At 45.1% G+C, this 21898-nt stretch overlaps 1 protein-coding gene and 1 long non-coding RNA gene across 3 annotated transcripts; one reads left to right on the top strand and one right to left on the bottom strand.

Moving 5' to 3' along the window:
* Positions 1 to 717: 717 nt before the first annotated feature.
* On the bottom strand, positions 718 to 9451 carry LOC112477853. 2 transcript variants are annotated; one of them, XR_003045605.1, is made up of 4 exons: positions 9340 to 9451; positions 7357 to 7447; positions 3051 to 5286; positions 718 to 1304 (listed from the first exon to the last, which is right to left on the bottom strand). It is a non-coding gene; the product is annotated as an uncharacterized LOC112477853 (long non-coding RNA). The 2 variants fall into 2 exon arrangements; XR_003045606.1 differs by having other exon boundaries at positions 718 to 1131.
* On the top strand, positions 5217 to 13305 carry IL1A (interleukin 1 alpha). The gene is made up of 6 exons (XM_006909459.3): positions 5217 to 5303; positions 6459 to 6507; positions 7256 to 7478; positions 8896 to 9069; positions 10410 to 10531; positions 12582 to 13305. The coding sequence occupies exons 1-6, from the start codon at positions 5257 to 5259 to the stop codon at positions 12777 to 12779; spliced, it is 813 nt and encodes a 270-aa protein (XP_006909521.1). The 5' UTR covers positions 5217 to 5256; the 3' UTR covers positions 12780 to 13305.
* Positions 13306 to 21898: the final 8593 nt, after the last annotated feature.

Here is a 21898-nt window from a genome sequence, read left to right as displayed (position 1 = left end):
GGTTGATATAAAATATATTAGTTTCAGGTGTACAACACAGTGATTAGACATTTATATACTTATGAAGTGATCCCCCGATAAACCTAGTGCCCACCCAACACCGTACCCAATCATCACAATATGACTATGTTCCCTGTGCTGTACTTCACATCTCCATGACTGTTTTGTAACTGCCAGTTTGTACTTCAGAGTCTCTTCCCCGCTCCCATCTGGCGACCATCAAAATGTTCTCTATGAGTCTGTTTCTGTTTTGTTTGTTCATTTATTTTGTTTAGATTCCACATGTAAGTGAAATCATATGGCATTTGTCTTTCTCTGACTTACTCCGCTCAGTACAACACCCTCTATGTCCATCCATGTTGTTGCAGATGGCAGGATTCCATTCTTTTTATGGCTGAGAAATATTCCTTTGTATATACGTACTGCTGCTTCTTTATCCAATCATCCTTTGATGGACACTCAGGCAGCCTCCATATCTTGGCTACTGTAAATAATGCTGCAGTGAACATATGGATGCACATGACCCTTCAAAGTAGTGTTTTGGGTTTCTTCTGATAAATACCCAGAAGTGGAATTACTGGATCCTTCTTGTCTCTTGTCATAGCCTTTGTTTTAAAATCTATTTTGTCGGGTACAAGTATTGCTACCCAGTTTTTTTGGTTTGGTTTTTTTTTTGATTTCCGGTTTCATAAAATATCTTTTTCCATCCCTTTACTTTCAGTCTGTGTGTCTTTCAATCTGAAGTGAACCTCTTGTAAGCCACCCACCCTATGTCTTTTGATCGGTGCATTTAATCCATTTACATTTAAAGTAACTGCTGATAGATATGTAGGTGCTGCCATTTTGTCAGCCATATTTCTGATCTTCTCTCCTCCTTCAGCCATCCTCATGAGGCTGGTGTAGTGGTAAGCATCTCCAGTGTCCCAATCTGGGATGGCGTGTGCTTGTCACCCACTCGGGTGATCTTCACCCTCAGCTCCAGGACAGCGGGGACCATGGCAGGCTTTGCTCACCGAATGGAGTCATTCCCGTCAGCTCCTTTTCCACTTCAGGTGAGAAGCGAAGAGACTGCTCCTTCTCCTTGCCCTCTCACGGAGGAGCCTGTGTCTCTAGGTAGTAGGACACTTTGAACTAGAAATCAAGAAACAGTGAGTTTCCATTTTTGCCCCCACTCTCATATGACCCCTCCATGTGACCTTGGGGCCATGAGTTCCCTCTCGGAGCCTGTTTCCTCTTTTAAAAAGTAAGAGTTTAATCCAGACAGCCTCTGAGGTGACTCCTTCTCCAGTAGAGCATGCTAGGTCCTTCAAGAGACGAACAAGACAAAGCAAAAACGATGAGAAACTAAATAGAGCAAAGGAAAGGAAGAGATCACACCCAGAAAGGGGGCGCCTTCGGGACTGACAGAGCCTGGGCCCGGGGTCCAAATCCCGCTTCGGCCACCGGTTACCCTGCGACTTCAGCAGACTGCTCCCCTCCCGGCCCACGGCTCCGCCTTCCGTGCAGTATGGGACAAATGCCTCCCTTACAGGCCTGATTCGAAGCCAAGAAGAGGTGATGCATGGTCACACCTGGACCTAGTGTTTCTAGGTTTCCCAGGCCTTCGTCTTCCCCGCAGCTGTCATGGGGCTGAAAAGCAGATTGTAACCAGGCTTCACTGTACGCATGTGTTGGCTCGTGCACACGCTGCTCCTCGGGAGACGAGTCCCACCACCCGCAAAGGAGCCGCACACCCCAAAGACTCAGAGCAAGAGTGCCAAATCTGGCAACCCTGCCAGACCCCACGATGGGCGAGGACTTCAAAGCCAGTTACAAAGATGTTTACAGACATTTCCTGTCTTCGGGGTACAATGGTAAAAGCCTGACTGAAACCCCCACCCAGCCACTGCTGACCATGTACTCAACTGTGCTGGCCACCTTCACCCTTTCCTGTACATCACAAAAAAACCACGAAATTTCAGTGGAGGAGGGAAGATGGGGAGGGGAACTATTTCAAACTGTTTCCTTTTCTACCTTTTTTTAAACAAAGAGCCCTAGAATGACACTGGAGGACAGGGTATCTGAGGCGGGAAGGACCTTTAGGATGATCTGCCCCAGCCCTGTCACTTGGCATTGGTGGTGACAAAAGATTTGAGCACCTACATGTGGAAAGAGAAGACTGGGCTCCAAACCAGAAACCTAGGTTCAAATGCTGGTTCTGCCAGTTTTGTGACTGGAGGCTAGTCACTCTTCAGGGTCCTCAGCTGAGAATGGAGACCACTGTCACCACCTCTCGTGGGTAAAATGAGGGCCGGGGAGACAGTGCTGGTGAGAGCTGAGAACCATGACGCATTCTCCAAGGAAAAGCAACACCGTGCCTCTCTGGACCCATGCACTCCGAGCTGCCAGAGCATGTCCACTCACCCACCTCACACATCATCTCCCCCTGCACATCTAATTCTGTGACTTGCGAAAGAAACACACTGCCACATGGCACAGAATAAGTATGCAGTAATATTTTTCTCAATGGTTTAGGTAAAAATGACTCAACAAGGGTTTTTGAGGCCTCTTGGGAGTCAAGAGATGGGCACATCTCTTGACCCAAAGGATCAAGATGACCCAAAGTCCCTGGACTAGGACAGTGCCCAAGCCCCTTGGGGCTCCAGTGGAGATGTATCTGGTATGTCCTTCCCTGCATTCCCTAGAAGAGGTGGCCTGGTGCTGAGGCTGCCTCACAGGTCAACCCTTGTTTGCACTCACAGAACAGCAGGCTCCCCAGAGCCAAGCAAGGACGTCACTCTCTACCCTTCACCTGCACTGTCCTTCCTTTAACAACCGGTTTACCTAACTGAAGGACAGTTAGGTGAGGCCCAAGCTGAGTTGTCTAAAGAATTTAAACTCCCCCTGAAAAATTCAACAACTATACTAGGGAATTCTCCACACCAGAGTGGCATCAGCCAGGACAGGCATGACCACTGACGGTAGAGCCAGCGGCATCCTCCTGGGTTACCCAAGAGGTGCTGTGCACCCTCCCAGAAACTCAGCACCTGTACTCTCGACAGAGGCCTCACCTGCTCATGTCCTCCCTGCTCAAGTTTTTTCACCAACATTTCCACAAGCGCTATTTTTCCTTTGGTGGCCCAAGGTGGCATGATGACGATGATACAGGTTCCAGGGACAGAGCCGTCATTAGTGCTGCTGTTACTTTGTTTAGTTGCATCTCCGTAGCAGCCCACATTCACAGTGTGCTTAGTAACAGCCCTCACAAGACCTCCGGATGGCAGAGCGTGGCCACGCCAACCTCCTGTGATACCTGAAGGGGAACCACAGGTGCAGGGAGCTGGCCACCATCCCCATTGACCATCTTGCCACCCAAGCTCTGCCCAACCTGGACCTACATCCAGGATGCCAGCTATGTCCTAGCTCCTGTTTACAACAATTGCAGCACCAGGTCTATGACTGGGGGACTGGACTGAGCAACAGTCAGAACCAGAGCCTCTGCACCTGGCTGGACCTTGGCGACCAGCTGACTGACCCCAGAACTTAATGAGCAGGCCCAGAGGGGACATGCTACGTGACCCGCTCAGGCCACGTATGCCCAATGCTACACTGCTTTTATACCGTGTTGCTTTTATACCGTGTTGCTTTTATACCGTGTTGCTTTTATACCGTGTTGCCATGCCTGGCCTTTCTCTCTTTACCTTTTTTTCTTCCTCTACTCTCTTCTTCCATCCATTTCCTTTCTTTTAAATTTACTTGGCTTAAACTCTAAGCCAGAAATCTGAAACATTTACCTGTTGAGAGCCTGGTGTTGTCTACCTGAACTGGGCTCATCTCAGAATCCTGAAAAGGCTGATGTGCTGCCATACCTGAGTCCCTGCCTTCCCCACTTCTACTCCTGCACCTCACCCCTGGCCTGTGGCAGGGCTCAGCCCACCCAGCCCCAAGTCCACAGCCACCCTCACATGCCTAGGGTCTGTCCTAGGGAAGAGCACACTGTTCAGGGGCTCCAGTGGACAGTCACTTGGCTGTAATGCGGCCAGGGCACAGAGCTCTCCCAAAGCTGTCATTCTGTGGGGGATGTGTGACGGTCTGCAGAGGTGTAAGAGGAGAAGCCCTTTGTGCTTGACTGTCCCCTTCTCACCTTTGTTCTGCCCTAACCAGGGGGTTGTCACCCATATACTGAATGATTTAGGCCTACTCAAGCCAACCTCTCTCTTTTCCCTTCAGAAATGTCAGGTCCTCTTCCCTCAACAGCCACCCCTTAGTTCCCAGGGGCTGCCAGGCACCCTGTCGACACATAATCGGCCCCAGGGCCATAAAAAAATTAGGCCAAAACTCAAACTACAGCTCCTAAGCCGCTCTCCAACCCTAGACATCCGTGATTGATTTCAGTTCTCCTTCCTCTCCCACCATATTTTTTAGAAACTTGGTAAGTTTCCTGCTTGTCTTCCCTTTTTCTAAGATTCTGTGTTTATAATTGTTTAGAACAAAGCAATAAATAAGTGAATCGAGTCGGCAGCTCCAGGAGTCTCTACAAAGAGCAATAACAAGTATAATGTCATTATTTTGGCCAGTATGAGATTGAATGAACATAAAAAGATTCAAAACAGGGTTCTTCCCTGTGAATTCCCCATGACGCACAAGGCCACGCCTACTGCACAGAAGACAAAAGGCCAGGGTGCCTGAGGGCCACCTCACTGGCACCTGAGTCGGCAAAGGTAATGTCCTCACATCTTCAGCTTTTAAAATGTTTTTTTGTTCTTCTCCTTGACTGTTCTCTCTCTAACTGCCTCTCTGAAGCTAAAGCCTGCTCCTTCCTTTCTGGCCCCTCCCTGGCTTGGTGTGTGAGCTAGAATCACAATGAAATTAAAGAAACGACTCTTCCTCTAGTTGGGGACTGAGGAACACAGGAGCTGCCTTCCTGTGAGGGCAAGCAGTGCAGCCAAGCCTTCCCTCTGGGTAGCTCTACTTCCAAAAACCATCAGGGGAAAACGCTGGAAATTTCCGGCTCTGCCTCTCTTGCATCTTGTGAGGCAAACTCCTCATTCCTGTGGGGTTTTTCACCTTACCCAAACCTCACTGAATGCCTGCTGTGTGCACATGCTGGGCTGGACATGGTGGGATGCCAAGAGGTTTTGAGTCGCTGGGGAAACATACATACAATTAATGCACAGGAGTGAAAAGGACGGAGATGTGTGTGGGGGCTAAGTCACACCTTACATTTCTCCAGCAGCTCAGGAAGGGTGGAGCTGGATCGCTGGCACCGCAGGCAAGATGGCCAAGGTCCCCGACGTCTTTGAAGACCTGAAGAATTGTTACAGGTAGGAAACAGACTCTCTTGCCATCTGATGGGGGATCAGGCACATCATAACCCAACCAGGAGCTGCAGTGACTGGCTCGGGCTGGCTGGCAGAGGCGGTGGGGATGCGTCCCACTCCCAAAGTTAGGGCAAGCTCGGCAAAGACCCGGGGAAACCAGGCATCCAACATATTATACTGCTGTAATGTTGACAGGGAGACAGCCATTACAGAAAAACTGTTTTTAAGGCCTGCTGAGTCCTGGGGAATTTGCATCTACTCCGACACAGCCTGGGCCGGGGTCACGTGCTCCGAGAGACATGGGTTGGAGTGCTGACAGACCATTCTCAGGACACTTCCCAGGCTCAACCCAGGGAGGGAAATGCTCCAGAGCTCACCCCAGTCAGAGTGCACGCAGACACAGGAGAAACATAACAGGAAAATGTGTGAATCACGGAGCACTTTCACAAACAGGTTCCCACCACTCAGCACCATGCACCAACACACGCTAGGCCAGCCAGATGCTGCCTGGACATTTTGCCAAGTAGAAACGATTAAGTCTGTTTCAGTGAGTATGTGGAAACAACGTGGAATACATAGTCTATTTGGTTAAAAATAAATGAGACGTTTCAGAAGTACTTCCTTTCTCTGAGGAGCTTAACATTTTCCCTGAAATTCAATCACAGCTATTCAGGTTGTTAGCCAAGCCCTGTCTTTGTTGATAAGGCATGGGAATAGGTCAAAACCAGTTCTGATGGTTACCGATTCCAAATTAGTGAGGTACAAGTCACCCAGTATATGTGTGTATAAAGTCCTTAATTTTCAAAGATAACAGTGGTGGCTGTGTATGTGTATATGTCAGTGTGTGTATGTGTGTGTGTGTGTGCCTCTGTATGTATCTGTGTGTGTATCTGTCCGTGTCTGTGTCTGTGTCTGTGTGTAGATCTGTCTGTGATTGTTTGTGCGTGTGTATCTGTGTATATCTGTGTGCGTCTGTGTAAATTTGTGTGCCTGTGTGTGTGTGTCTATGTATCTGTCCATGTGTCTGTGTGTGTCTGTGTGTTTGTGTGTCTATGTGTCTGTGTGTGTGTGTGTGTGTGTGTGTCACTAAAATACGCTACTCGGTGACTGTGGCCACAGTGATATACAGAATGACATTCTCATCATCTTATTTGACAGTGAGAATGAAGAATATAGTTCTGATGCTGACCAACTCTCTCTGAATCAGGTAAGCAAATGACTGTGACCCATCTGGGTGGGACGGCTATTGTGACACAGCTGTATTATCTGCACCAGAGGACAGCCCCAGGGCCTTCCGCAGGGCCTTCTTGAGATGTCGGGAGAGAGGTGTCTGTTCGTGATGAGTGAGGCCCCTCTGCACTGAGCTGATGCCATCCCCATGGGCACCACATGTCCCAAAGTAGAGTGGAGTTCCCTGGATCCCAAAACTGGAGTCTCCAGGCTTCATCGGCATACTAGTGATGCTACCCCAAGACGGCCCCTTCAGATCACTTCCCCAGGGATCAGTCTCTTAAAGAGATATATTGTAGTCATCAGCTCCATACCTCAGAGGTAGCACTTCAACGTGACAGCCAGGAGCCGAGGCAGAGGAAGCGGGCCACTCACAAGTCTTCCTGGTGTGTCTTTGGTACCAGCCCCAAAAGCTATCCTCAGAGGAGCATTTCTGACTTATCTGAGCCCTGTCCTAACGTCCTGAGGAGACCCACCTGGAAGGCCACCGCTGAGGCCCCACTTGTGAACCTGTTTCATGGCATCTGATTTTTGACTCAGCAGGTGGATGCCAAAGGCTGGCCAAGAGATGCACGCTCTCTAGGAAATTCTGGGGGTGGGACGACTGACGAACCAGGGGTTAGCAGAGATCTTCTGCACCGAGCCTGCAGAGTTTCACTCCCGTAGGTATGGGTCTCACTCCAAGATCACAGTCAGCCTACCAGTTCCCACTCCTTTCCCTGTAGAAATCCTTCTATGACACAAGCTACGACACACTGCATGAAGACCATGGAGGTAAACTTAGGTCTCTGGGTACCTCAGAGGCCTCAAAGATGTCTCAGCTCACCTTCAAGGAGAGTGTGGTGGTGCTGGCAGCCGACGGGAAGGTCCTGAAGAAGAGGCGACTGAGTTTCGATCAGTTCATCACCGATGAAGACCTGGAAGCCATTGCCAACGATACAAAAGAAGGTAGGGGCTACATGCCATAAGACCCTTGCTTTCTACTTTTAAGCAAATGGGGGCAAGAGAGCATGGGGCACCTGGGATCAGAGGCACAAGAGGGCAACCGGGCATTAGTCTGGAGGGTGTAAGGAAGGAAAGTCAACTTCTACCCCCACCAGCAGTGGCCTGAGTCTCAAACCCCTGCTCATGCGCTAACTGCATGGCCATACCACAGCAGCCGTGTGACTCGGCCCTCCAGCAGCGTGGCTGCATACACACTGTTGGCGGGTGACCACCTGCAGGCTATGTGCCTCCCTGGCCTCTGTTTCCTCTCCTGTAAAATGGAGACGATCCAAGCTCCCACTTATGGAGATTAAATGCATTGATGCTGGCAAGCCCCTGGCGCACAGTGAACGCTCAGCAAATGGCAGCTACTGCTGTCGCTGGTACTGCTGCTGCTTCCCTTGTTGACAATGCTGACACCACCGATTTGCTGGTGGCTGTGTGACCTCTGAACTCCACCAGAACCCCGCATTCTCACCATATACATGGGGAACCTGGTCACACCGTGTGTGAGCAGACCAACTCGGTTCCTACAGAAATCCTGATTTTCCTCCCGGGCCTCTGCAGCCCTCTACATGAAACATAAACCTAAGATTTTTAAGAGAACAGCTAAACACTGATACATGTTCACCTACAATATGAGGAAATAGAAGAAAATGTAAGAAAGAAAATCAAAAATCCTTCGTACGACCACTAAGAGCTTGCCGGCACCAGCACGCTGGGACATCCCCAACAGTCTTGCGTGAACATGCCTGTTTGGCTCGCTTGATTTCACGCTGTGCCCGGTCTTGCACCTAGCTTCATTCACTTAGCAGCAGGTCAGGGGCATTTCAGATTGCCAGGATGGCGCCATTGTAAGTGATGCAACGTGGCTGCGCCCATCGATGAACCTCATTTCTGTCACCACCTACTTCCTGAGAACAGACCCTCGGGCACAGAGTGACGGAGGGCCGTGAGGGTGGTGGGGCTGCCGCAACACAGCACTGCCCGGAGGGGCGGGAGACACCGGGACATGCTTGCCCAGTGACATGGGTAGTACTTGTACTTGTTTCTGCCTCAGAGTGTGGCCACCTGAAGCTTAGGCAGGGGACACTAGCAGTCTTCCTGGTTACTTAGAAACCTTAAAACAAGCAAAAACGAGGAAACTGCACGAATAATCTCTTTTAAAAATACTGTCTGAGACATCAAAGTTTAGAGAGAGTAAGTGACCACAGGAACAGTCCTGGAGCCAACTCTCCTGCTGCAGGTGACTTCACCTGTTTTCTCGACTGCACAAATTACCCCCAGTATCCCTTCCATAGCCACCTCGTGCACTTGTGCCAGAGCAGACATGTCATCTGTGTCTGTGCATGGGCACTAACCAGACTGTTCCTGGTTGCAGAACCCATCCAGCCCCATTTGGCACCTGTGAGCTTCCAGAGCAGCATGAAGTACAGCTTCATGAAGGTCATCAAACAGCAGTGCATCCTGAGTGACACACTCAGTCAGAGTCTCATTCGAGATACATCGGGTCAGTACCTCATGGCAGCTGCACTAAATGACCTCAACCAAGCAGGTAAGGAGACAACTCAGCCATCCTCCCTCACTCTTATTTCTCTGCTTTTTTCAAGCTTTCTGCTTTCAAAGAACAAACCTCTCTAGATCCCTGGCCCACACAACTCTTCCAAGGACAGGAGAATGCAGGTCATCCCCACAGAAACCCCGGGTGAAGGCAGGGCTTCGGCCCAACCTGGATGCACACTGGGGCATCCGGCCTTGAGAGCCAACACCACACCACGTGGCTTTCTGATGCTGTCCCTCCCTCTGGGGTCCCAGCCATTCTTACCCTCTGTCTCAAAGAGGAGGAAACTGAGTCCCGGGAACAGTAATGGCTCACGCCAGGTCACCTGAAGCGCTCGCTCTCCATTAGCAAGCCTGCGGAACGGGCTGACAGGACGCCAAACTGGAAAAGACCATGGTCACGATTACATAGAATTACCAGGAGGCAGATCAGCCAGCGCCACGGGTGTGACCCCAAGGGTAGGATGTCGTGTCCAGTTCCACGGCACACACAGCTTAGCTCCAGCATAGCCATCGCACACATGGTTATGTCCAGAGACCTAGGGTTCCCCTGCAGTCAGCAACAGGGCTCCTTCTGAGTGAGCCAGCTTAAGCTAGCGTGCCCCTATTTGGGGACAGCTACGAACCATTATGTTCTATTTCCTGTTTAACTTTTCCCACAGTTTTCCCATGTAGTCACATAATACATACATATTTACATACATATTTACACATATATATGTTTTTGTTTTTGTTTTTGCCATTTTAATGTAACCAGAATTTTCTATCGTGTGGCTGTGCTGGTCCCTTGGATTCACTAAAAGTAACTCTATTGAAAATATCTTCATACATATAATTTTTTTCCTATGAGGTTATTTCTTTACAGCATATCCCAAAGTGGAACCCTTGAGCCCCTGGGCATAAATGATTTTACAGCTCTTATTAAGCACTGTTCTCTAAGGAAAACTGATCCACTTGTCACTGTCACTAGTGACATATGAGTGTATCAGCTTCCCTAAATTCCTCCATTTCATGTCATTACGAACTCATGACTTCACAAAGTGCAGGGTCTTCTCCCACTAAAGTAATTATGAAAGACTCAAGTAATCTCCAGCCCCAAGCATTCACTCAACATAGAAAATTCTAAAGACATTAATTAACCAAGCATTCACCTGCCTAGTACAAATGGCCGATACTGTGAAGGACATAGGACATGCCAAGTCCCATCTCTTACACTGTAGCCAGGAACAACGCGTCCCCCGCCCACACACACACATACACACAGCATCTACATAAACACCTGATGTTATACAAGTACAAAGCATTTACTTTCTCTTTGGCTTTTCTCTTCACCAGTGAAATTTGACATGGGTGCTTACATAACAGATGAAGATTCTCCATTTCCTGTGACTCTAAGAATCTCAGAAACACGACTCTTTTTGAGTGCCCAAAACGAAGATGAGCCTGTGCTGCTGAAGGTCAGTTACCTTCAGACCCCAATGTGCCTTTGTGATATCACATACATCTGTGAATGACCCTAGTGAGCACACACATCCCCACCTGCCCCGGAGCCATTTAAGGCAGGACCTGGGAGGGAGTCAAATAGAGGTGGCCAGAGTAAATGAGAGGGTAGAGTGCCTTCCTCCTCCTCCCTCCCTCTGCCTGACCTTCCTCGCTTCCTGTCCCAGGACACCATGCAGTTCATCCACCTTTGGCCCTGACACCTACCATGTGACATCTGTGGATATAGGTGTGGGGACAGTGGGCCTGCCTCCCAAAAACTCGAACAGGCCCACTGAGATCAGAGTGGGTTGACTGCATACCAAGGGGCATGAAGCGAAAAGCTGGAACCAAGACCCAAGCCCAGGCCTTCTGACTCCTGTGCCTCTCTTCTGCTCTACGGTGCCCGCGTTGTCCCTCAGCCCAGCCCCACCCCCACTACCCCCTGCCCCTGCACACTCAGGGACACATGCCCACTGTGGTCTTCGACGCTTTCTCCCAAAAAGGAGGCAACTCTTGCTCAGTGAATGCATAATCCAGGCCCCAGCCCCAAGATTTACGTGGTGCATGTGATTCTCTGTCTGGGTCAAGTGAGACGAGAGTGCTATCTGCTGAGTCAGGCAGGAGCTTCCTTCATGAAGTCGCCCATGTACATGAAGTCCTATACTGGGAGCCTTCTATCTGCCAAGCATAGTGCCAGTAGCTAGGTAGACAGTGGTGTACCAAAGTCCCTAGCCTTAGAGAACTTATTCACCTTGGGGACACAAACAACGGGCAAGCCAAACGACTAGCACAAAGTGCAAGATGCTGTGAAGTAAATGGACAGAGTACTGAGATGGAGGCGTGCTCTTTGGGGAGGCAAGGGCAGAGCTGCTGATGGGAGGAGGGCATTCCAAACAGAGGGGTCTCAGTGCTCCCAGACCCCAGACTTGAAGAGCTGGAAGGCCAGCTTCCAAGATCAGATGGACACTCTAGGAGCCGGGCACCGTGAAGAGGGGTAAGCAGAGGCTAGTGTTGGTGGATACTTGCTTTTGGATTCCATCTGAGTTACAATGAAAAGCCGTTAAAGGGTTCACACAAAGAAGTGTCATGGCTTCACTTCCATTTCCTAAAATGGAGAACAGATCAGAAGGCAGGCAACAGAGAAAGCAGAGGGCCCAAGTAGGAGGTTGTAGTAATAGTCACTTAGTGGAAAGTGCTGAGAGAGGAGGAAAGGAGACAGAGTCTGGTTATATTTTGGAGACAGAACCCAAAAGAAGAAAAGAAACTCCATTTATGAGATGAGAACAATGAGGAGAGGAACAAGTTTGGGAAATAAAATCCTCGTTGACATTGAAAACTCAAAAAGATATTTAGTTGCTCTAGATTAAAAAGAGTAGAGAAGCATCTCAAGTTGGAATCTGCATTTTACTTTTCAAAAAAAAATACTGTAGATTCTATTCATAACCATGAGGAGGGTTGGTTTAGAGATCACAACTGTCAACAACTATATTGAAAGTTCAACTGTCAATATACCAGGAAGTGTGTGTGGGGCGGGTATGTGTGTGTTGGTTTTTTAACCTTCAACTGTTGACCTAAATACGGACATAAACATCTCTAAGTTACAAATTCTTTTCCCAAAGGTAAGATTTGCACAGAGGTCAAAATGTTAAGAGGTCCTAGAATCACCAGGGCTCAGATCTGATGGAAAGCGCCCTGTGCCTGTGTTGGAGGCAAGACAAGATCAGTATTTCACTCCACCTGCCAGGACACAGGGAGCACAAGTGTCACTGGGAATCTTCATGACTCATTTGGATCTCTCTCCATTTAACTAAGGAGGTCAACTGTTATATGAGTAGACAGGGCCATACATCTAACAGGCGTGGAATAAATGCTTGCTGAATGAATAAGTGAATGAGGAACCTATAGCACATTACGAGTCACCGTCCTAACATGCTGCTCCTCACGAAGGCCAAGTGCCGAGGGAGCAAGCTTCAGTCCCCTTCTGGGACCTCCCTGCTCTCTAACAGATCTCTGTCCTTTTCCCAGGAGATGCCTGAGACACCCAAAGCCATCAAAGATGAGACCAATCTCCTCTTCCTCTGGGAAAGTCACGGCACAAAGAACTACTTCAAGTCAGTCGCCCAACCAAAGCTGTTCATTGCCACAAAACAAGAACAGCTGGTGCATATGGCGAGGGGGCAGCCCTCCATCACGGACTTTCAGATACTGGAAAACAGGCCTTGATAATGGAGTCTGCTAATGTGTGAAGCGTTGACAGTCGTATGTACCATGTACATGAAGGAGTCAAATCCTTTACTCTTAGTCACCTGCTGAGCCATGCACTGAGCCTTCATAATTCTAAAAGAATGTTTACTCTTTGTAAGAGAGGGAGTGAGGTATAGTGAACCAACACTAATGTATAATAGGGCTTGTTATTTAAGAAACACCCTATACTTTGCAAAGTACCAATCATTTTAATTACTATTCTCCCTAACAACATTGGGAGGGCCAGGGCTACTGGCTATGGCTATCAAAGGGACCCTACCTGTGTCACATATGAGCCATAGACCCAGGATTCCATTCCATCTGCTTGCCTTCTGCTTTTAAGTTGCTGATGGACCCTTAATCAGATATAGTTAAGTTTCTGAGACCACAGTTTGATCATCTTGGAGAGAATGATACTGATGTCCTTTCTGCCTCAACAGTATTTTATGACACTCGATGAAATCATTTTAGTAAAATGCTTCTTGAAACTGAGCCTCAAGAAGGCAAAGCATGAAGTGTTACTTTAAGTTATTATTTATATATTTATTAATATATGTTTAAGTTAATAATAATGTATTAGCATATTTATGGCAAGTCCTCGCAGTCTCTGAGCGTGGCCAGGCATCCTCACAAGACAGTGTTTTCCAGGCTGAGTGTAACGTATTTACACTTTGGTCCAAGTCATGCTTTCCCATTGCCATGAAGCTCTGTATTCCAGCAGCAGGGATCCCTGTACTGATAATAAATTAATTATTGCTGTTTGAGCTCATAACTGGCCACTCCTCTGTCCTTAAACTTGCTTTGGCATTCTTATGTCTTTTAACTGCACATGCTATCAAGTCCTATTCGCCAAACTGGGATGAACTTCACATGGGCAACCGTGGGACAACAGTTGTCTAAGCGTTCCTCTCTGGAATGCTGGCAGTGTGCCTTCTAGGTTCCAAAAGTTATGATCAAACCACAGTGTTTCATTACTGTCAATAATAAGGACTGATACATCATCAATCATAACTGAATAAAACTTACAAAAAAGTAATCTGACACAATCGCTTGTTGTTTTAATCATTATTTCACTGCACAGTAATTAAGAACAAATGAAAAAAGTTTATGCAGATGACTATAATTAGTGCTACTTTACAAAACCAAACCAAGAGTTTATGATTTTTCTCTCCTCCTGGTTAGTTTGCCAGTTGTATATATGGCATTAAGAGTAATATTCTCAGGTTCACTTAAAGCTCACATTACATATGTACAACACGCATTCTTATATTGATATAAATTCACACACACAGAGCCACATTAATAACAAATCAACCCATTTGGAAAGCACGGATACAAGATGTGTTGGAAAAAGCTAAAATCTAGGCAACTTGGAATTAGATGTGGGAAGTAATGGGAAAGGAGTAGTCCTAGATGACCATTTCCTGGTACTGGAGAGTGAGTGTGGGGTGTTGATCAGTGTTTTGGGTGGAAATGTGGAGTTCTTCTCAGTTCCAGGATATAGCATGAGTAGCATTTCAGCCTCATAGGTGGAGCTACTGGCAGGACGTCTAAGTGCAGATGATAATGTGCCTGGAACTCAGAAGTCAGAACTAGATATAGATTGGGAAGACAACAGAATAGTGAGTAAAATCCTAAATGTGACATCAGAGAAAGAGAAGCATATGGAGAACACTGTTAATTGTCCATGCAATCGCCATCTCCTGTTCCTAAACAGTAAGAAGGTCACCATGACGGGGTTTCACAGTCTTGGCACTGAACTTGGAGTCTACTTCTTTTACAGTGGTCTTATATGTCAGTTTCCAAATTGATGAGAGCAAAGTCAAATCTCCATCTTTAAGTTCAAACTGTAAATGTATCCCTGTTCAATTTAATCTTGTTAATTCGGCCTGAGATATTTCTAGATTGTTCCATACTCTGATTCTTTTTTATACACTGAATTTTCCTCTCAGCTTTGTGACATCTGTAATTTGGTGAGTGTATTTTTTAATTTTGTTCACAGTATACTGTTGAGTATAAAGAATAGGTCACAAACATTTTTACAGTGTGATCTTGTTTTTATTTAAAGTATCTACAACTTAAATTTAAGTGATTATAGAAGGCTATATACCAAAATGTTAACAATCCTTACCTGTGAGTGACTGAGTGATTTATAAGAGTTTTTTGGTTAGTTTTCTGAATTTTTAAGCTAATGTATAATTACACAACAAAATACCAATTTACAGAAGTCTTTGTAAGGAGTTTGACTTTTATTTAGATTCCGAATATGTGATACCATGCAGTATTATCTTTCTCTGCCTACCTCTTGGCATGATGCCCTCAAAGTCTACCCATGTTGTTACAGACATTAGGATTTCCTTTTTTTGTGTGTGGCTGAATGATAGTCCACTGATACATGCACCACATTTTACTTATCCACTCATCCACTGATGGACACTTAGCTTGTTTCCATGGCTTGACTATTGTAAATAGTGCTGTTATAAACATAAGGATGCTGATATTTCTTCAACAGCCTATTTTCATTTCCTTTGGATAGAAGTGTAAATCCTGGCTGATATGGTATTTCGCGTCTTAATTTTTTGAGGAATCTCCATACTATTTAGTGACTGCACCAATTAACATTCCCACCAACAGTACACAAGGGTTCCCTTTTCTCCACATCCTCAACCAACATGTTTTTTCTCATCTTTTATGACAGCCATACTAACAGGTGTGAGGTGACACCTCATTGTGGTTCTGACTCGATTTCCCTGGTTAGTAATGTTGAGCATCTTGTCATATACCTGTGGACCACATATGTCTTTTTTTTAACGTCTATTCAGTTCCTCTGCCCATTTTTTAATTGAATTGGGTTTTGTTTTGTTTTGTTTTTTGCTTTGTTTTGTGTTTGCTTAGTTGTGTAAGTTCTCTATATATTTTGGAAATCAACTTTTTATCAGATAGATAGTTATAAAAATTTTCTCCCACTTCATTGGTTGTCTTTCCATTTTGTTAAATTCTTTAACTGTGCAAAAGCTTTTTAGTTTGATGTTCTCACTTGTTTGTTTTTGCTTTTGTTGCCTCTGCCTTAGTGTGAAATCCAAGTCAGCGCCAAGACCAATGTCAAGAAATTTGCCCCATTTTCCTCCAGGAGCTTTACAGCTTCAGGTCTTACATGTAAGTCTTTAATCCATTTTATTTTTGTTTACAGTGTAAGCTAGGGGTCCAGTTTCAGTCTTCTGCATGCGGCTATTCAGCTTTTCCGCACCACTGACTGAAGAGGCTATCTTTTCTCCAGTGTATGTTCTTGACTCCTTTGTCAGACATTAACTAGTCAGATATGTGTGCATTTATTTCTGCATTCTCTACTCTGTTCCACTGATCGACATGTCTGTTTTTATGCCAGTACTATAGCATTTTGATTACTATAGCTTTGTAATAAAGTCTGAAATCACAAAATGTAATGACTCCAGCTTTGTTCTTTCTCAAGATTTCTTTGGCTATTTGGGGTCTTTTGTGGCTGTGTACAAATTTTAGGATTGTTTGTTCTATTTCTGTGAAAAATGCTTTTGGAATTTTGATAGGCGTTGCACTGAAGCTATGGATCGCCCTGCATAGTATGGACATTTTAACAATATTAATTCTTCCAATACATGAGCACAGATTATCTTTCCATTTATTTGTCTTCTTCAGTTAATTTCATTAATGTCATATAGTTTTCAGTGTGTAGATCTTTCACCTCCTTGGTTAAATGAGTTCCTAAGTATTTTATTGTTTTTTGATGCCAATTTTAAGTGGAATTGTTTTCTTAATTTCTCTGATAGATTCCCATTAGTTAATAGAAATGCAACTCATTTTATTTTTAGTGGAGTCTTTAGAGTTTTCTATATATGTCATCTGCAAATAGAGACAATTTTACCTTTTCCTTTCTTATTTGGTTTCCTTTTACTTATGCCTAATTGCTATGGCTAGGACTTCCAGTGCCATGTTGAATAAAAATGATCAATGTGCGCCTTGTCTTGTCCTGATCTTGGAGGAAAAGCTCTCACCCAGCTTCTTACCAATGAGATGTTAGCTGTAGGCTCATCACTTATGGCCTATATCATGTTAAGGGGCATTCCTTCCATACCGTTTGTGGAGAGTTTTTATCATGAATGGATGTTGTTTTCTCAAATGTTTTTTCTGCATCTATTGAGATGATCATATGATTTTTATCCTTAATTTCATCTGTGGTATATCACATTGATTTGCAGATGCTGAACTGTCCTTGCACTTCCATAATAAATTCCACTGGGTTGTGGCGTATGATCCTTTTAATGTACTGTTGAATTCAATTTGCTACTATTTTGTTTTTACCTATCAGAAATATTGGCCTGTGATTTTCTTTTCCTGTAGTGTCTTTGTTTGATTTTGGTATCAGGATAATGCTGGCCTAATAAAATGAGTTTGGAAATGTTCCTTTTTCTTCAATTTTTTTTGAGATAGAGTCTGAGCAGAATTGGTGGTAATTCTTTAAATGTTTGGCTGAATTCACCAGTGAAGCTGTCTGGTCCAGGGTTTTCCTTTGTTAAGAGATTTTTGATTACTCATTCAGTCCCCTTCCTAGTAATTGGTCTGTTCAGATTTTCCATTTCTTCATGCTTCAGTCTTGATAGGTTGTCTATTTCTAGGAATTTATCCATTCCTTCTGTTGCCCAATCTGTCAGCATATAATCATTCAGAGTAGTCTCTTACGATCCTTTGTATTGCTGTAGTATCAGTTGTAATTTCTCTTTCTTGCACTTATAATTTTATCTGAGTCCTCTTTTTTTACTTCTTAAGTCTAGCTAATGGTTTATCTCAAAAATTTTTAAAGACATCTCATTGAACTATACATAAAATGGATAAAATTTAATGAATGTAAATTATGCCTCGAGAAAGTTTTTTTTTTTTTTTTTTTTTTTTTAAAAGGAAGGGAAAAAAGTATCCCTATTCCATTTCTTCCTTTGTTTAACCAAAGTGGTCCCTTTTTTTTTTTAGACCCTCTTATTCTGGCCCTGAGATGCTGTCACTTACCCAAAATTGCTCTATAAGATTACTTATCTCTCTTGAGGCTACAACTGTTCACTTTCCCCCTTCATCCCTCTTCCTGTGCTCTACTCTCACTTGCCAAGAACACTTTGCTCCCTTTTCTCAGAATCTTGTATCTTACCTCTTTTTCCATCAGAGTGACTGGAAGAAAAACGATAAAGGGTCTTCTGCAAACTTACGAGCAAAGAAGCTAAGCCCGAAGGGTGGTAAACTGAGGTCTCTGGGGGGTCTAGAGTTGGCTGACATTTGAGTTTTTCAAAAGTTTACACGCTCAGGCCTCACTTCTGAGATTCTGACTCAAGTCATTCTGGGGTGGGGCTTTGTGCATCTAATGTTTTTAAAGCTCCCAAGGTAATTCTTATGTCTATCTCTCATTAAGAGACAGGGAATTAAACTGTCCTAGAGTCAAAGATGGTATTAGCATTGGGCTAGCAATGGCTCCTCTTGGGGCAAGTCAATTCATGGTGAGACGAGGTAAGAACACACAAGTCCCATCAGTTCAGCAGAGGCCTTCTTACAGCTGCAGGGAAACAGGAAACTACACAGCAGAAGGAGCCCCCTCTTCACACATGCATTTATATTCACACAGAAGTTGAGGGCCTTGGCAAGTAAATACTTGCCATCAGGGTCACTCATCCAAAGGTCAGTAGTGTTCCACTCAGCTGAGAGAGAGGTATGGAACACAGAAAATGTGAATGGACTGTCACTGGACTGTCCTCACACCTGTCAGCACTCCGGAAGCCAAAGTCCACTCCCAGCACCACAACAAGGGGCATGCACGCCAAGAAGCAGAGCTCACTTCTTCCTACACGGCTCCTGCTCATCACTTGAGATAAAGTCAGTCCTTCCTGCTGTGAAGAGAAAGGCTATTACTCATCTTTTTTTAATTTAAAAAAAAATGGATTTTTGGAGATGATAGATAGGCATTCTTGATATGAATGTAATACAATAATGTAGCAAAGGGTATTCAACAGATGCACAGAATACTGCAATCACAAGGTCTCAGCCTGAGCAAGTCATGCCACAAACCTCATTTCCATTTTTGCTGGGATTACCTGTTTGGTGTCATCGGAACGATAGCTCTATTGTGACAACGGAATACTGTGGCTTAAATGTCATTAAACATTTAAATCAGATAGATACCTCTTCTTGTTCTGACCCACACTCACCAAGGGAATTTCAGGAATTATAACCTGGTTTCCTGCATATCTGTCTCGAGAAAATGTGCTGGGTAGAGATGTGTCAACTGTCCTCTGCAAATCTAGTCCTGTCACAAATTAAAATTGGCTCTTATGATTCAGTCTCTTGGGCATTTAGAATACCAAAGAGAAAAAGAGAACCAACTTTGGAATCGTACTGGATTCAGTCTCATTATAACTCTGGGCTATAACTTTGGGCTTTACTTACTCTTAATCTCTCAATCTCAGTGTCTTTACCTGTAAAAATGGAGATAGTAATAACTCCGCCAAAGCTTTGTTGTGTTAAATGAGATGCCATACAGAAAGAAGTTAGCACATCGCCAGGGATTTAGAATGCTCCATTCACTCACTCAAGAGTAGCTGTTATCATTTTTACTTAGTGAATGCATCCCTGAGAGGCTAACCCACAATCGAGATACCAATTAAATCACGTTCCTGAACCCACAAAGCTAAGGACTGAACACATGAAGGGAAACATTCTGCAAATCATCAAGTCCACTGACCAGCCAGTCTGCCATCCTTGGCGACTTCAACCTAGCCCTGCTCGTTTCTTTCCAACTTATACATTATACTGTGTTTTCATTACTATTGTGGCTATTAGTCACGTGGTGGTAGATGAGAGGAAGAGACAAAGGCTACGACAGCCAACGGTATCATCATGTGGGCTTGCAGCTGCTTCTGCATCGTGTGGCTGCTGTGCTGAAAATCTTTAAAGGAAAAAAGCTCTCTTCATTCATTCAGCAGCTACTTACTGGGTTCCTGTCTGGTGCTGGGCATAGCAGAATATGACAGTCAGCTCTCATAAAGCTTATGGACTAGCAGGAGAAAGATTAAACAATGATCAGGCTGCTGACAAAGTGAAACTCACAAAAGCTTCCCTGAGAAAGCGGTGCTTTGTCTGAGGCTAATTAATAGCTAACTAAGAGATCCTCAACAATAAAAAGACAAGTGACCCCATTAGAAAATGGGCGAAGGACCTGAATAGACATCTCTTCAAATGAGATCCACAAATGGCCACTAAGCACGAGAAAACACTCAACATCATTAATCATCAGAGAAATGAAAGTGAAAACCGCACTGAGAGACTTCATATGAACTACGACTTTATAATCAAAAAGGTGAACAATAACAGGCATGGGCTGGGACACAGACAAACTGAGACTCCCGTATGCTACTTGTGGAAGTGTAAAATGGTACAGCTGCTTTTAGAAAACCATCTGGCAGTTTCTCAAACGGTTAAATACATTGTCACCATGTGACCTAGTAATTCCACTCTCAAGATATATACCCAAGAGTATTGAAAACATATGTCCACACAAAACTGGTACACGGATGTTCACAGCAGCAACAACCCAAATGTCCATCAGCTGATGAATGAATAAACAAAATATGGAGAATCCATACAATGGAATTTTATCCAGTCATGACAAGGAATGAAATAAGCCATATTCCACAACATGGATGAACCTTGAAAACATCATGCTAAGTGACAGAAGCCCATCACAGACCACATTCTGTGCGATTCCACATATAGGAAATGTCCAGAACAGGCAAACCTATAGAGACAGGATGTGGGTTAGTGGTTTCCAGGGACTAGGAAGAAGGAAGAATGGGAAGTAACTGCTCACATATGGGGTGTCTTTAGGGGGCAATGACCATGTTCTAAAATTGCATTGTACATTTTAAGTGGATGAATTGTATGGTATGTGACTATCTCAACAAAGCCATTATAGCAGTAATAATAATTAACTAGAAAAAGGGAGAAGGGTTGAGTTCCCACAGAGAGAGGAGTATGAACAGGAAAAAAGGATAAAGCGGTGTGACTAACCTACAAGGAGCAAGGGGAGACGTGTTGAGCTGAAAAGAGGCTATGCCCTGCAGGGCAACTGCCTGATGTCAATGGGAAGCCATCAAAGCCACAAGAGCCACAGTGGATACTTTACTTGATAAGCTGCACCTGTTGAACCTGGCTAGCATTTTTTCCACTTTGTGTCCTTCAAAAACCCAAAGAGTGTAAAAAAGGGCACAGAACTGGCCTATGTTGCTCCAAAGAACTAGGACCACTGAGCAAGAAACTTATCTGTGCTCACTTTAAAGAAAGATTCATAATGCCCAGAGCTCTCTAATAACAGGACAGGGACGGCAGCACCCGACACCAGCAGTATTCCTGCGAAGATGTACTATCTCCACGGGACCTGCGGAACACTCAAGCCTTGGGTGGGAGGTGAGGCAGGACAACGTCTGAAACCAAAATCCATTCAGTCACTAAGATTTTATATGGACAGAACTCCCTTCACCTTTCTCGAACTGCACACAAGCCCCATTGTCACTCATTAACCAAAAAGGCTCTTGCCCAGCTGCTAAATTTAAGTTAGGCAGAGACTCATGGTTTCAGACAAAGAGTCCAAAATGTTCACTAAAATAATTATCAGTTGTCCTATTGTAAACATCTTTGTACATGTAAATGTCGAAATGCGTAAATCCAGAAATCCCAGCATGGCTCCAAGCCCAAAACTCTTGTTTCAGGCCAAACGGAAGAGCCACTGCAATGGCTTCCTGTCCAGCTGAGTACCCAGCCGGTGATGTGAACCTGGCAAACAGGGGCCCAGACATAGCTGTCCCCCCTCTATCCACCACCTCTGCAGCACCCAGGAAGAGAAGCCCTAACACGCACGGTTAAAAAGGGTTCCCCGGACCTCTTTATGAAACTGGCAAATAGCTAAAAACACAGCAAACTTCAAAGCATAAAGTTCTAGGGCCCAAATAAGAGAAATGAGGGGAGTCTGGGGACTCGGGAGGACCTGGCCTAGCCCCTTCATCGCTCCCTTGGCTGGGCATCCACGCAGCTGA

This window comes from Pteropus alecto, unplaced genomic scaffold (genome assembly GCF_000325575.1).
Source record: "Pteropus alecto unplaced genomic scaffold, ASM32557v1 scaffold223, whole genome shotgun sequence".
Taxonomy (NCBI): Eukaryota; Metazoa; Chordata; class Mammalia; order Chiroptera; family Pteropodidae; genus Pteropus; species Pteropus alecto.
Note: the sequence above shows the minus strand (reverse complement) of the source record. Positions and strands in the feature narration are given on the sequence as shown.